The 17,531-nt window shown below is 35.6% G+C and overlaps 1 protein-coding gene across 2 annotated transcripts; it reads left to right on the top strand.

Annotated features, from left to right (window-relative positions):
- The first annotated feature begins 5,714 nt into the window (after nt 1-5,714).
- On the top strand, nt 5,715-16,285 carry LOC147077247 (uncharacterized). 2 transcript variants are annotated; one of them, XM_085940769.1, is made up of 4 exons: nt 5,715-5,931; nt 7,503-7,908; nt 12,665-12,829; nt 14,947-16,285. In XM_085940769.1, exons 2-4 carry the CDS (start codon nt 7,525-7,527, stop codon nt 16,150-16,152), a joined length of 1,755 nt encoding a protein of 584 aa, XP_085796895.1. In that variant the 5' UTR covers nt 5,715-5,931; nt 7,503-7,524; the 3' UTR covers nt 16,153-16,285. The 2 variants fall into 2 exon arrangements, with proteins under 2 accessions (XP_085796895.1, XP_085796896.1); XM_085940770.1 differs by having other exon boundaries at nt 5,739-6,056.
- Nucleotides 16,286-17,531: the final 1,246 nt, after the last annotated feature.

Here is a 17,531-nt window from a genome sequence, read left to right as displayed (position 1 = left end):
TGATGCCAACCGTACTATAATTATAGTACAATACTATAATTTTAATTCCGCGAAAAATGTAAAATACTATAATTTTACACCAAATATACCAAAATACTATAATTTTGAAGGCTTCAAGACGAAAAATGTTCCTGTACTATATATCTTTCAGAAATACTATAATTTTTATGCCTTTGCCCTATAATCAGCATAGAAAAAGATGGCAACACTGGTTCCATAGACTATAGATACATCTAGACGCCACCCATTGCATTGCTAAATGAAGCTACGTGCCGTGCGTTTGGTTTGTGGGCGAGCGAACGCATTCGCCTACAAATGTTCGAGACCATAGACCATTTCGCTAGTGCTCGCCCAAAGTGCTCGCACTAGACGCTCAGAATTAAAATATAAGTTTCTATTTTTTTACGTTATATAGTATTTTTAAGCGGTCAAAATGCAACCATTAGGTAAAGATATCCATAATTTAAGTTATTTTAAAGAAACACTAGGTCACTGATATTAAAATAAACAATAATATACAAATAAATTGTCACGAACATGTATCAACTTTCCTATGAAACATAATACGAGGGTGGGTCAATAAGTCCTTAGAAAAGCCGACAGGTGGCGCGACTAGTAGTGTAAGCGGTTTGTTTTCATGCAGCGGCACTAAAGATTCAGTATGCTGCGAAGTTTCAATCAGATTGGTCGGGTTGTTGTGTGTTTCTCGTACATTTAAAAAAAAAATTTGCTTGTGGAAAATGGAAAAATGGAAAATGGAGAAAATTGAGTTTAGAGCTGTTATTAAACATTTTAATATAAAAGGGTTAACAGCAAAGGAAATAAAAAATGAGTTGGATTTAGTTCACGGCATATCTGCTCCTTCACTTGCAACTATTTATAACTGGTTAAATGAATTTAAACGTGGTCGTACATCAACAAAGGATGAACCACGCTCAGGACGTCCTGTAGAGGTGACTACACCAGAAATGATCAATAAAATCCACGATATGGTGTTAAGTGACCGAAGATTAAAGTTAAGTGAGATAATTGAGGTTACAGGGATCTCAAAAGGTAGTGTCATTTCTATTTTACATGACAAATTGGGCATGAAAAATATTTCTGCAAGATGGGTGCCGCGTTTGCTCACAGTCGACAATAAACGCAATAGGGTGGTGGCCTCTAAAGCCCTGTTGTCGCTCATGCAACGCAATCCGGATGAATTTTTTCGTCGCTTTCTGACTGTAGATGAAACATGGATACACCACTATACTCCTGAGACGAAAGAACAGTCAAAGCAGTGGATTGCGAAGGCAAACCATGTCCAAAGAAGGCGAAAACCGTAAAATCAGCTGGTAAGGTTATGGCTACTGTATTTTGGGATGCACGTGAAATTATTTCGTTGACTATTTGGAAAAAGGAAAAACAATAACAGGGGATTATTATGCATCTTTATTGGACCAGCTAAAAAACAAAATTGAAGAAAAACGGCCTCATTTAAACAGGAAAAAAATCCTCTTTCATCAGGACAATGCCCGTGTTCACACATGTTTACGATCAATGGCTAAAATTGAAGAATTGAAGTTCGAATTGGTCGACCACCCACCGTATTCGCCAGATTTAGCCCCCAGTGGCTTTTTCCTTTTCCCAAACTTAAAAAAATGGCTAAGTGGACAACGTTTTTTTTCAAATGAAGAAGTCATCGATCGGACAAATGCTTATTTTGAGGACCTTCCGAAAACTTATTTTTCTGACGGTTTAAAAAAAAATGAGAAACGTCTAACCAAGTGTATTGAGCTCCAAGGAGATTATGTTGAGAAATAAAAAAAAAATACAAAAATAAAAACTGTTTTAATGCTTTTTTCTAAGGAATTATTGACCCACCCTCGTACCATCTTCTTGCTTATCAGTACGGCTACCATATTTTAATACAACACGCAGAACCACCTTTCCTACTTAATTAACTAAAAATATATACCACGGACTTTATGTTTAACACAAAAAATAGCAAATTTAGCAACACGAACTCGCAAATTATCGATGCTACGTGAAGCGATTCACCACGATTTGCCAGCGATACTTTTGGAAACTAACTTAAAAATATGTAGACCTTTTATCTTACTCTAGCGCGTGTCGCAGAGATTATAAGGGTGCCGAATACTTTCTCACTCCCACTCATGCATCGTTTTTGTTCAGGCCTTGCTGTGTTCCCTATCATTGCCCACCCCGGGTTGTATTGTCAGAGAAGTAGATTATTTTGTATTGTAAGAATGTCCATAGCATACACCAGTGTGTATTATTTATCGAATTGGACGTGGAAGGATCTTTAAACTTCGGCTGGTGAGAATACATGGTGTATCTATTATAGCCGATACATTCACAACGACTGGTCCTACTTTTTCCGCCCCTCCCGTTGTCGTCTATGGATGACCTTGTCACCTCCGAAACTTGCGCTGGACCCCCCTGTGGATGAAGTAAGGTCAAGGTATCGTCTGCTGGCTTCTTCTTTTGGGGACATGCGTGTTTGATTGACAACGCGGATTTACGGCAAAAATAGTGCTTTTTATTGTTCAGAATACATTTATATAAATTTTTATAAAACTAAATATTTTAAAAATAAATAATTCGCGGAGGTGCATCGGTTCCGAGCGACCGACGCGATAGATGAAAACCGAATCAATCTGTCTGGCAATCGCGCTCGAAGCGACCGGCCAGTTCATTGCGCATGCGGCGGCGCGGGCTGACTGAACCATCTCTCATTGCGCACCCCAGAAATAGATTCGACTGCGCAGGTGACGCCATATTGATTCGATGCATGATTTGACATATTTTTTACAAAATAATGATATTTCTTGGGTAGATAACAGTACAACGCAGATGTGCGCTTATGCTGACGACAGTAATTACAAGCAGATCCAGACAGAGGATGATCGACCATGGTGGCAATATGAAAATAAAAGCAGAAAACGCTGGGCTGCAAATAAACCAGTCAAAAATTAAGTATATGGTCAGCACACGCGATCAGGTACCGCTGCAGAATATAGACATAGGACAGCATGCATATGAAGGGGTGGACAAGTTCACGTATCTCGGATCCAGCCTAAATACCCAAAATAAGACAGCAGAGGAGATAAAAATCCGCCTTATCTCCGGGAATAAATGCTGGCATGCCTGCAAGCGACTGGTGGGGTCGAAAATTCTAGGCCGAAGAAGTAAACTTCTAATTTATAAAACATTATAAGGCCAGTGGTCACTTATGGCTGGAGACTTGGTGCTTAACTCAAAACGAGGAAAACAAATTAGCTGTCTTCGAGCGCAAAATACTCCGCAAAATCTTTGGACCCACGTTGGAAAATCGGAACTACAGAATAAAAATGAACCACGAGTTGGAAGAGCTGATTGAACAGCAAACAATCATAAGATACTGTAAGTCCCAAAGACTACGATGGGCGGGACATGTGGAGAGAATGCCTGAAGTTAGAGCGCCAAGGATCATGACGAAGTGGCTACCCCAACGGAAGAGACCCAGAGGCCGTCCAAGAAGGAGATGGGCTGACGCCGTAGAAGTGGACTGGCTTCATATAGGAAGACCCGGTAACTGGAGAAGTGTGGCGAGAGACTGGAGTGAGTGGAGAGCGGTTGTGGAGGAGGCCAAATCCCACCCCGGGTTGTAGCGCCGTGGAAGAAGAAGAAGAAGAAGATTATCACAAACTAAGATTATATGAGGTAATATTAGGTTGGGGTAGGTTAGATTAGGTTAGGTATGGTTTGGTCTAAAAAGAAAGTTGTAAAATGTCATGACCATCTATGCAGCACGTTTACCTACCATTATATTTTATAAACTGTGTTATTGCTCAGACGACTAATTGTAAATGGTATATTATCTATAAAAACATAATATATAGACATAAAACTGGTTACATGTAAGTTGTACGTATGCAGTTTATCGTGGGACACTTATTCGTGTGCCGCAGTACGTGAAACATGAGTTCGTAAGTATAACATTTTATCAAATGACGAGTTCTTCGTTGAACATTTCACCGTGGAATACATTTGTACGTATCTTACAAAATGCGGCGATAGTAGTGGAGAGCGGTTGTGGAGGAGGCCAAATCCCACCCCGGGATGTAGCGCCGTGGAAGAATATTTCTTATGGGCTAGAAATTTCAGTATCGTAATCGACCCGCTCATATCTGTGAATCAGAATAATCGTTCTGGCCTCATGAAATTGGATCCTCAGAGGATGCCATGCTTTAGGCGGTAACAACCTGTCATTGTTCTATAGAGTGCTCATACTAACACGTCTGTCGTGTTCACTCAGGGAATGGTTTGATTTGAATAGATAAGTAGTTACATGATAAATAATACACTAGCGTTAACACACCTTCTACAAATGTAATGCATAGATCAATGCTACATATTTTTTGGAAATCGATTATACCACCGGTTTTTCTGTGAAGGACTAGTCTGACATTGACAGCTGATGAATAACTGGAATGTATATTATTTATAAATAACACTGATAGTTAATATAAGTATTTATTAGAGAATTTTTTATACTTAATTCAATTTGAAACAAGAAACGGCGAATCAATATGTCAAGCAATCTGGGATCTAATTTCGACAGCTGAACAGTGGACCACTCGTTGCTTGTGCAAAAAGACATGCTCAGGCTTTATTAATCTAAAGACAGCGCTGGTTTGACAAATTATAAAATTAACCAAATTGAAAATTAACTTCAAAAATCTGTAAAATGTATTGGTAATTTTGACCATTCTGAATTCAGGAGCTTTTCTTGTGCATTAATATAGTACTTACATCATATCGTTTTTGTGATCGAGGTCTTTTGAGACCAAAAATTAAACCAAAACCTAACACAATCTACTGTAACCCAAAAATACGTAGGTTTTGGGTTGTTTTTCAGCATATTGTGTTACCTATGTTTTAGGTTTCAAAACACAACCAAAATGACGATATAGAGTAATTTCTATAATATTTCCATTACACCTTCGTTTGATTCACGTTTTATATCCATTATTTGGTTGAATTTTATTTATAATAACAAACGAACGTCAAAAACAGTGAAAAGAAAACAAACATGTAAAATTATTGCCAGCGTTATATCAAAATGGGATGTCAGTTCACAAAAATATATATTACAATGATTCTGATCATCAGAGGAATAAAAACAATGTCAAGTTTTAATCCTTACAGCGCAAACCCTACAGCTGTTGTGTTCTGATTAGGGGCCCATTAGATATAATTAGCATGTTATTAAATGTGGTCATTAAAAAGTAATTAAATGCTCCGCAGTGAATCGGAAGAAAAATTGTGAAATGTCTACCAACAATAAATTAATAATAAAACGTGATATTGTAGCCCTGCTGAAGCATTTAGAGTTCCAATATGCGCTACCAGCGTTTACGGATCTATGTGAAACATTGACTAATAAATTTGTCCTAACTTTTTTTATTGATTAAATTTTCTAAATATTACAAAATGTAAGTTTTAGCAATTATTTTTTTATTTGAATTTAATAAATTATGGAAATCGTAAAAGAAGACGTCGTAAAAATTTGTGTTCTTTTCACTACTTTATTATTTAATACAATATGTCAATAACAGACAATTTATTTAGAATAGGTATTTAAAGACATTACGATATTACGTTAGTTCGACTTTTTAATTCGTTCGTTGAACAGGACCCGATTATAGATAATCGGATGACAAAATAATAAACTTTATCTTGTCTATTGCTTTGTTCAGTTGCTATGTACAACAGCTGTGATGTTTTCTAATAATAAAGAATTAAATTAAAACTAGTCAACTAGCAAAACAAAAGAAATACTCACTATTGCAAACGATTCAACAATATCTTACTTATAAAACATTTATACAGTAATATTATTTGTCAGATTCTGTGATTCGTCTATAAATCTGACAGCTCGTGAAGGTTAGTACCAGGGAACACAAAATTAACGCGAAGTGGCTTACCCTATTGAGTGTGGTATACTTACAAGCTACGGACGCCGAGTGTGGAAAATATGGGATGCAAACAATGTTATTTTCAATAGTTTTGTATGTATCATAATAATATACTACATTTAAGTTTGTCACGTAAATGTAACGCGCATTCAATATTTGAGGCACTCAGGACGCTTTGTTTTATTTAGGATTTTATGGACTGACCGTCATAAAGTACACTACTTCACAAACCTTGGTCCATGGCGATGGGTTTTACATTTTTATCTTATTAATCTGTTCTGTGGTTAGTGGGAACCTACTTATTGTGAATTATCATCATTATTCTTGGTTCTATGACACTTGGTGAGTTTAATCCAGAAATTGTCTCCATACTGCACGATTTAGCGTAGTCGTTCTACAATTATTTTGGAGGAGCATCTTCAAATATCAATGTCGCCCAGTAAAGACCATCGTCTTCATTTACCACAAGGTGATACGTACATAGCCCACCTTACTGATATCTTCTCCGAGATTCGATGTACTTGGCCAATCCAGTCTGCATTCTTATATACTATAAGTACATAATATTATATATTAGAACATCACGCATATGGTTTAGTTAGTAGAGCACATGGGCGCGAATCCCAGGGGTGTGGGTTCTTTTTGTTGTTGCGAGGGTAGTTTTTTTCAAAAAAGTTTTTTCTATTGGTTATATATTATTTCTCTGATGTGTTTTAAAATTATCTAGGTACCTAGGTATGTTATAAGAAAAAAGAATGTTACATTCTTAAATCTTGTGAATTATTCGTAGAATAAAAAAGATAGTTTATTATATAATTAAGTACCTATTTTCTTTTTAGTAGGTACTTCAACATGCCATCCGGTTCAATGACAGTAGTGTAGTGAAAATAGTAGTGTAGTAATATAAGTGAAACGATCACAAACACGCAGGCTTTGAGAAAGTCACATAGATATATTGTGACGTCACTGGAAATCAAAACCGGAGCCCCCGGATAAAAGGAGAGCGCCTTTCACTGAGTGGTTTCATCTTTCATTACGTCATGAACACTTTCAAATGCCATTGGTAATATGTGATAGGGGTCGCTGAACAGATGAAGTGGCAATGGGGCAGATATGTTGCTCGGCAAGTGGACAACCGCTGAACAAATGCCGTAATACAGTGGTACCCACGGGACACTTAACGACCACATGTACACACAAAAACCCGGTCAATAGACGCACTCATAAAGTGGCAGCGAAGAACTAGGGATTCTGAAGACTGGAGGCCTTCATCCGGCAGTGTATCGACCTCGGTTGATAATGAAAGTCTCTCTTATTGGTCGTACACTCATGGCTAAGGATCGTGACCACCTATTAATTTTGCCATCGTTTGAGCGACCAAGACTTTCCATCATTCTCGATCTTCCGCTTCTCTCAAGGCATAATGAATGGTGCCCCCAGTCGGCTCTTTCACCTAGTCGCTCCAGCGCGCAAAAGCTCTTCCTCCATGATGAAGGACGAGTACTTACTAATTTAATACATTTTTTATTTTAATTTTAGGTTAGGTATTTGAATTTGCAAGATGCCGAGACAATGCTTAGTAGTCGGCTGTAAATCGAACTACCGCTCACAGCACGATGTGACTTCTACGTTTGCCTTACCAAAAGACGAAACCTTGAGGAATTTGTGGATCCAGAGTATTCCAACGGGGATAAAGAAAGCTAAAAGACAAACGATTTGCTCAAAACACTTTGAAGAGTCTTGCATCGTCAGAATTGACAAAGTCACCGTCAGGGGGGTAACTGTGGAGTGCCCGAGGAAAGTGCCGAAGTTGAAGAAAGGTGCTTTCCCGACGATATTTCAAGAATATCCAACGACCGTTGAAAATAAACGGTATAAAAGAAAACAGAACATTGATTATGTTAATCAAGATTCAGAGTCTGTTTCACCACGATTCGTAGACCAAGTAAGTTATTTTGTGTTGTTTTTTATGACGGTATTCAGAGGTGCACACTGAAAAATGATTTTGGGGGTCTTTTTTGATGTCCAACGTCGCCTCTCCACCAACGTTCCCTCTAATTTTTCTATTGTGTGTGCGGATTATTAACGCATCTGAGCAGTGGCGTAACTAGGGTTGGTGTCACCCGGTGCGGTAAATTGACACCCCCCACAAACGCACATACAATTTCATTAAAACTTTATTTTTATGGTATTTTTTAATTTCAGTGATTTTATGTAATAATAACACCAAAAACCATAATTTTTAAAGTACCCACTTCTTTCCAGACGTGAATTCTCCTTGCATATTTTCTGTGGAGCATATTATTACATTTACAATGTTTTTGTGTGAGGACTAAACATGTGTGCGGACACATTTTGGTAGGTGTGCGCACGCACACGCGCACACCTTACAGGTGACATTGCTCTCCACTTTTATCTCCTCGTTACTCCTAAAGTCATACCACTGCACACCCAGTATCAGTCTATTCTAGAATACTCTGATCTTTCGTAAGGTAGCATCGGCACAATGCAAGCGTTTAATAGACGGCCGATTATAGTCGTGAGTCCTAGACACGTCGCATCGAGTTAAATGTAGGTAGCTCCAGCCATCATTTGTATAGTGATCTCTCTTGGAATTCTTGTTACTTCTTCAGGTTCCAGGTTCAGGTTCCTGGTCACGTACACCCGGAATTTATCTTTTTAGAATGTAGATTGGACCTGAATAGACTCTTCAGTGCGAAAAACACTGGATTTGCACTCTTCAATCTGCTGGCGAGTTTAAGGTTCATCTCGTTCTTTTGGAAAGACCATATCATATTTATTTATTTAATATAAACTTTACGAATTACAAATTTAATATGTTCACAACATGGCAATTAAAAACAAAAAATAGTATTAAACAGGGCTCGAAATGGAACGAAACGCACCGGAGCGCCGTTCCGGCTCGTGAAATTTGTAAAATTATCGCTCCGTCTCGTGGAAAAAAATATGTTGACCGTCTGAGCTAGATAGGCCATAGAATAGAAAATCTGACACACTTATTTTTATAAAATACACATACGATTTGATGACTATGTAGATATCTTCAGAAAATTTGTCGAGCGCTCCGGTTCGTAAACTTTTCCATTTCGAGCGCTGGTATTAAAACAGTATTAAGAGTACATACAAAATTATAAAGTAGATACATGGAACTCCATAGTGTGAGCTAAGTAAACCCTATTTATAAAACAACGCCCACCTATACTCATCTCATCACGTAAGTGGAATATGGGCATTTTCGCCAAAGTTTGTACATTGCGTTTTTGGCATGTCCCATGACTTTGATTGATTTTTTCATAGTTATTATATTATAAAATGTTGGAAAGTTATGTACTTTTAACATGCAAATTTATTAATTTACTCTATTCAATCAGTTAAATACAACTATCTGACCTGTATATATTTTTAATTGATTATTTAGATCGAAAGGTAGTGCGTTTTTACCATGTCCCACCCATAAATTCAAATAAACAAAGTCTGATTTCGTCATTAATTTTGAGTGTGTAAAATTAAATTCGTAGTGTTTTCAACAGCTTACATTATATATTTTTGGAAAATATATAGTTTTTTCGTAAATTTGTACCAATATTGAAAAAAAATCACGTTTAAAGTGTGTCCCAGGATATTTGAAAAAGTGGAACTCCACATTCCGTTACCACGATTTTAGCATGAAGGCGAAAAATTTTCACTATAAATATGTTTTTTTTTAATGTAGCAACATTTTTGTATAACACTGATCGCCATGTACACTTTAAATTGTTGGTGTGTGTCGGTATCGCTATCGGAACAGGTTGCTTTCTGGGTTGGTCATTTAAGAAGTTCCACTACTGTTACCACGATTTATAAGGTAAGAAAACACATATTTCTATTTCACATACTACACATATGGAGCTTATCTTTCATACTACAGATATAATAAAACATATCGCAGGTTTAACAATAAAACTAAGCTAAATTTTGGCTTCAAACACTTCTGAAACAGAATCCGTTACTTCCACTCCGAAACTATATTGGTGGTAACGTATATGTGGAATGTAAAAGTAACGAAATGGCATGCATAAAGTTGGGTTTACAGTGTGTGTTTAGTTCTTCATAGATTATAAAAAAAATTATTTTGTCTGTTCGTATGAAAAACAAAAATATTTTCATTAAAAAATATAAAAAATAACCTGACTATAATATAATAATATAATAAAGATTAAAAAAGTATGTGATATGTCTGAATACGCAAAAATAGCGCACATAAAAGTATGGAGATAAAAAAAAACAACAGAAGGAAAAGAAAAAACACCAGACTGAAATAATTGCGAGACAGGCACTGGCTCTGTCATACTCTTTCTGTTATACGCCACCAAAATTTTAAAACTTCTCCATACATTTTAGGCATAGAAATTTATAAAAATGTATGAAAAAGTATTTTTTTGTCACGTTTAACAGAAATGTGTACTCGATTAGATTTAATACCTAGAACTGTAGGTATTCACGAAATGTCAGAAAAGTACGTCTTGATTACAATCAACCTGTATAGCTACATTTTATGTTGATGAATACAATTAAATTTCAAGACAACATAAAGTCGAACTTGGTTATTACGAGGAAGATGGGACCGACTGAATTTGCTTGTTATAAGCGTTACTCGTTATATCAGAGAATAGGTATTTTTAAATGAGCATGTCACATTACACAAAAAGCCGAAAATAAAAAATTTGGAAACCATCGTAAAAATCCCCGAAACGAGCATGGCATTCATAAACTACAAAAGAAGTTGTTTATTGTAATTAACGCTGGTAGGTACCTACGGACTTCACAAACCTTGGATTTTTCAACCATATGCGTGGATACTTTTTTATTATTGTCGGTGAAACACCAATAAGGTAGGTACTTAGACACTTTACTAGTGTCATAAACGTAATCCGACCCCGGCGGCATCCTGTCCAATCGGATTTTATTGCTTAGGGTCGAAATGTTTTAAAACGGTCGACACATTAACAGTATTTTAGCTCGGTATATCCGATAAGTTGCTCGTTATAACAGTGAAAGAATTAAATGTATGGCGAAAATCATAAACCAATTGTCAACAAATGTTTCGTTATTACATCCGAGATCTCGCTATGTCAGAGATCGTAATAACCGAGTTTGACTATAATTATTTTCGTAAAAGTTATATACTCCGTGCCGCGCTAGGAACTCGCGTCTGAATCCCTTGCTGATTTTTTTTTTCATATATTGTTAATTTGCTTAAAAATATTTTTTATCTGAGTTACAAATAATATAAATGCCAAATAAAGTTATGGTAATGTATAGTGTGTCAAAATTATTACCTACCTTATTTTACAAGTATTGTGAAATTTATTATAAAATATGTCTATTTTAGTGATTAAGTTTGATTTGTTTTGTTATTTTGACGCACGTTGAATATTTATCTGTCTATCAAAAAATTCAAATAAATTTCATAAAACAAAAATTTGTTTTTATGGTAACATGTAACTTAAGCTTTACAAATTACACTCCGTTACCATTTCGTTCCATTCCGAAAATGTCCCCAAAAAAGTTGAACGTTAACTATTTTTCATTTGATTATTAAATAACGAAACTTATTTATTTTTCCAATAAAATTTAGTAAAAGTGATTATTGTCTTTAAAAAAATAGCAGAACGAACATTGATTGGTTTTTTCAAATACTAAAGGAAAAATGCTCTGCCATTATAGACATAGGGTAACGGAGGGGAACGAAATGTGCCCAAGAATTAAAATTCAATAATATTTTTTGACTATTTGTAGTTTTATTTTGAAGTGTATGGTTTTTTTAATCTAATAGAGCTCTTTTAAGTGATAAAAAGTGTTTCATTCATGTTTTAAAAGCTAAGTTTCGTAGTCACGGAACGGAAACTTATTATGCCCAATTTCATAATAAAAATGATATAAATATTGTATTAATCAATATTTTGCTGAAAAATTGCTATCACCAATTCAGCAATAGAACAAGGAATCTGCTAGCTATATAAAAATGGTTAATTTGAGTGAAAAAATAATATTACCCAAATTTCAAACATGTACAAACTTTGGCGAAAATGCCCATATATCAACATTCGAAGGGCATTTGGTTGAACAGAGTTATTGCCCTCTCAGTTGGCATCACCAATGGTAGGTTAGTTGTGCACCTGAAAGAACAAACAACTGATACTCCCGATTTCTAAGAAAGTTATTAAGGATACACAGGTCGAGTTTTCATTTACACGGTGTATAAGTCAGAAAAAGTACGTGGCCAAATAAAAATATCTTCTAGCATTTAAACTACAGTATGAGAAAGCCAGTTGGATCAAGTCACGGAGTCTCAAAAAATTCTTCTAAACTCGCTCCACCATAAGGCCGTATTTCAACTGCTGCAGGGCCCAAACAATCGACCCATTCTCAAGCCGGCTACTAACTGTAGAGTTATGAAAGATTTATAATACGGTAACATCCGAAAATACCTCGGGAAGTACGCAAGATGAAGCCCAACACTTGTAGTGCCTGATGACCACTAAATGACAGCTTTTTATCAAACGTAATGCCAAGATCACTTACAGATGGTATTCGCGAAAGACCTCTGCCATGAATCGAATATTGGAAAAATAATCCTAACCAGATCTCACTGGAAGAAGATAATTAGTAAATAACGATTTATTATTTTATTGTTTCAGGGTATGCCAAGTTTCAGTGAAGTCAAAATTAAAACTGAAGTTATTGACCCTCTGGAATTATTTCATTGTGCAGAAGACGTCACTGGCGAAGGATCCAATGAACACACAATGGATGAGTTCGGCGAGTACACCAATGCTCAGGGTCTTCGTGATGAAAAGCCACAGGTGATGTACTTCCAAGTTGAAGAATATGATTATTATTAGACGACAGTTAATCCTGGTTATCTGACTAATATATTATATACAATTACCAAGGTCAAGGTCGGCGAACCTTTTTACGTGCACGTGCCAAAATTTCCATAATATTATTTTTCGACTGAGATTCTATCTTTTATTGTGTTTCTAACCGAAGGCATATTTTTTATTCTTTGAATAATTTTATCCTTTTTTTTCAAAATATTCAAAGAGATCGTGGGAGCATTTTAACCACGCTTCTTTCATAATTCGTGGGGTTACCAAGTTTTACATGCCCTCTATAATTAGGCAAAATGCTTATTTTTTTGTGCTTTATGTGCATTTTCTACATATCGGATGACCTTGATTTTTTTTCCAGCATACATATTAATTATACTTAATATATAGACACATAATCCGTTGTTAACTCTAAATACCTAAATTATCGACTTACCAACTTTTGGCAGCAGCCCATTATATTATATTCCCCATTACTGAACGGTTTTCTATGTTAAGCGATTATTTTTGAGGCAAAATAACAAGCAGTTGTTATATTTGAATGACTGCCGATAAATGTCATTAGGTCTGCCATTGACATTTAAAGCGGTTTCACACGGGACTGTGTCCAGCCTCCGGTGTGTCGAGATGCCGCATTTCGACTCGTTTCACTCGGGACACCTGTGACCAGACATACGCATTTACATATAAAAAACGCGACACTCGTATATCCCCGTCTGAACGCGCCCATTCGGTTATGGATAAATGTGGCCGCTCGCCACAAAGGTGTCCCGTGTGTATAAGTAAAATAATAAAGGAAATGTGTCTCGTAAAAAAACGTGGACATGTAATTTGGCTCTGACGTCAGAGACAAATGAGCTATTCGGTGGCTACAATACCCTGTGCAGTGTCGAGTGGATACTTCTCTAGACACAGGTGTCCCGCGTAAAACTGGCCGTAATGTCAACGCTTATAATACGAGTATATATATTGGAAAGTCCGGAAATACTATGCATAACAAAATTGAATTTGTAAATCGTTCATGTGTCAGGAAATTTTTCGTTCATGCCACCTAGGTCATTAGGATTTATAACTGTATTAATAATTAGTCATTTCTAATTCTAATGGATTTATGTTTTGTACTATTCCATTGATAATAGATCGTTAATAATTCCCAGTACGTTACCATTGTTCCCAGAATGGACGATTTTACACCTCTTCAATGTAGTATTTTTTTGTTTATAATTACTAATGATTTATTATTAGGGTTTGACGATACGCTTATCGATTGTATTATTATTGTTGATAAGGTAGGGGTTTTTTTACAAACACTTTAACTATTCATAATTTGATTGTTAATTTTTTTTATTGTGATCTTTGACACAATAGGTAGGTGATAAAGTTTTTACTTTATTTTTTTGATTCATTCTATAAGTTAGAGTTAATAGTATTCGTTGTGAGTGTGTATTTGCCTTTTGGTGAGTGTAAATATTGCCTGAAGATGCCGAAAAACGAAACCCTCGTCGCAAAAAATGACTCAAATGGAATAGTTCAAGACTAAAATCCATTAGAATATATTATGTTATGTTTTGGTGAACTGAATACATTTGCATGGATTATTTTACAACGTTTTTATTAGCTCGTATTCTTGTTTGTCCAGTCGAAATCTTGCAATCGATTTTTAACTAACTTCCCGACTAGCTAGACTTAGATTAGGCCCGATTTTAGAATATATCAGAACACGGTGCCAATGCATTCTTATGGCTGAAACCATCTTTAAGCAGAATTGAATTCATTCTCAGTTAATTCTGTTTTGTATGGAAAGTTATTTCAGAAAAATCTGTAAAAAGTAAAAGACTATTATTGCTTGCTAAGGGGGTGGTCCTAGCAAATAAATTATTTATACATACGTGCTTTACTATGGAAATCAAAATGACATTTCAGTATTCTATATATGCTTGTTTGTATGTTTTTTATTTACTTCATATCAAGTACAAGTTTGAACATATTGAGCATAATATTTCAACAGAAAATTTAAAAACGTTGTACTTATATAAAAAGTTATTTTTATCTTGTGATTATTTATATATATTTTTTTTATTGTTTTTTAGATTACTGCAGTATTAAATGATGGCCATATTCAAAATAATGATGACGTTGTACCGCAGCGTGCCCATTCAAGCAGGGAATGTGACGGAATTGCAAGAGTTCGCATTAAAATGGAGAATGAAAATTCTGATTCGGCACACTCTGATATGACAGGTTATTCAGAGATATATGTCGATCCACCGATTAATATTAAAAAGGAAATAACGTCCGTTGAAGCTCCGAAAGATATTCGTATCAACGTGGACAGGGTTTTACACTACGACAGGAATTTTGTGTGTAATATTTGCGGAATGGTTTTCGGACGTTTGAATACTTTAAAAAACCACCAATTGGAGCACCCAGTATTCAGTATTGATTCAATAGAAAATTACTATAATAACTTAGATGAAAATCGACAAAGGAAAAAAAGAAAGATAGTCTTAGACGGCAAAGAATTTATAAGTATAGATAAAACGCTCAAATGCGATTTCTGTCCTCATAGATGTGCGAAATTATCAGAACTGAAAAAGCATTCGATTAGACACAACGCGATTTATAAATGCGATGTTTGTCCTTACAAAAGTAATCACAATAACATGATAAAACATAGAAAATTGCACGGTGGTATTAAAGTGTATAAATGTGATAAATGTCCTTATCAGGGTGCGAGTTTTTATCATTTGACGAGGCACAGTTTAGTTCACAGCCGAGAAAGACCGTTTGCGTGTGATGTTTGTGATTTTAAATGCGGTATCGCTGGTAATATGAAAAATCATAAATTGACGCACAACACTGAAAAGCCGCACGCGTGTGATGTGTGTAGTTACAGAAGTGTCTCAATTTCTGAACTGAAAAGACACAAATTGAAACACGGAGTTAAAAAGTTTAAATGTGATGTATGCCCCTATGAAACTGTGACTGTTAGTCAACTCAAGAATCATACGATGATTCACTCGGCTGAAAAAACATTACACTGCGATGTTTGTAGTTATAAAACTTTCCGTCTAAGCCATTTTAAAAGGCATTATATAATTCATACCAGTGTGGAGAAGCCCTACGAATGCAAATTTTGCCATCGCAGATTCGGTTGTCAGGTTACTATGAAATCGCACCAAAAGGCACATAATTATGACAAGCTCTATACGTGTGCAAAGTGTCCATACCTGAGCGTTTACAGGCGCCAGATTGTAAGGCACAGAAAATCACACCAAACCAATAGTGAAAAGTGACAATATTAACTCGATTTTTAAATATTTGTAAAGTATCTTATAGTGGGCAAAAAGGTTGCACTTTTATTATATATTCAATGAACAAATTTATTCCGACCATGTCCGATTCTAATAAGATAATACAGTTTTATAAGTGCAGTTAACAGATTTTATTTTTACGAGAAATGGATGTCAGCCACTTGCTCAACGTATTAGGTCCTGACATGTGCATGTTGGGCATAACGCGTAAATAGCGAAAAACGCGAGGGGTTGTATTTGGTATCAGTACTTACAAATTGCAGACGGTGTTGATAGTTTTTTTTTAAAATTAATTTTATCCCTGCCTAAACCAAACCATGATAGATAGACGAATATTTTGGATCATTATCAGCACTTATTAATTGGTTACGCAGGATTTAATTGAATCTAAAAAATTAACCGACAATAACTGCAAATTGTAGCCTTAGTTCAATGAAAACAAATACGTATGTCTGAAACAGTTTACTGTGCACTATTTATGTCGGATATTAACAGTCTGCCTCCACTCTTCGCTACTGCTTGATAATAATAGACGTCCGCGTATTGTATGGTTACTATTTTTCACATTATGTGCAATACTATGAAACAGGCTTTGACGATGGGTATATACCCCGAAATAAGTTTAGATAATAATATAATGTAGTTATCACACATGAATTTATCTAATATATAAAAAATAATATTTGTTTGTGTGTTTGTTTGTTTGTTTGTTCGTATTGAATGCACTGCCATACCGTTTATCCGATTGCGATAAAACTTTGTCAACTTATTGCTTGCACTTTCGCGAAGAGTATAGGCTATACTAATATATAAAAATGAATGTCTGTCTGTCTGTATGTCTGTCTGTCTGTCTGCCTGTCTGTCCCGTATGCGTTCCTATACCATTCATCCGATTGCGATGAAATTTTGGTAAGTGGTTGTATGCACACCCATGAAGGTTTCTGAATTAGAAAAATCATCATCATCTTCTTCTTCTTCATTCTATTTTCTTTTATTCATATGGTTCCTATACCATTCATCCGATTACGATGAAATTTTGCTAAGTGGTTGTATGCACACCCATGAAGGTTTCTGAATTAGAAAAATCATCATCTTCTTCTTCTTCATTCTTCATTCTATTTTCTTTTATTCATATGGTTCCTATACCATTCATCCGATTACGATGAAATTTTGGTAAGTGGTTGTATGCACACCCATGAAGGTTTCTGAATTAGAAAAATCATCATCTTCTTCTTCTTATTCATTCTATCTTTTATTCGTATTGTTCCTATACCATTCATTCAATTGCGATGAAATTTTCATCAGTTGTTGTGGTAACACCCGTTAAGGTTTCTGAATTAGTACAACCATCTTCTTCTTTT

This window comes from Rhyacophila brunnea, unplaced genomic scaffold (genome assembly GCF_057557595.1).
Source record: "Rhyacophila brunnea isolate RB1 unplaced genomic scaffold, BYU_Rbru_1.0 scaffold_13, whole genome shotgun sequence".
Lineage (NCBI taxonomy): Eukaryota > Metazoa > Arthropoda > Insecta > Trichoptera > Rhyacophilidae > Rhyacophila > Rhyacophila brunnea.
This window is presented reverse-complemented; position numbering and strand designations above follow the sequence as displayed.

Coding starts and splice junctions, on each gene's coding strand:
- LOC147077247 (XM_085940769.1), top strand. CDS start 7,525: ATGCCGAGACAATGCTTAGTAGTCGGCTGTAAATCGAACTACCGCTCA. Junction 7,909..12,664: donor CACCACGATTCGTAGACCAA/GTAAGTTATTTT, acceptor TTATTGTTTCAG/GGTATGCCAAGTTTCAGTGA. Junction 12,830..14,946: donor TTCGTGATGAAAAGCCACAG/GTGATGTACTTC, acceptor ATTGTTTTTTAG/ATTACTGCAGTATTAAATGA.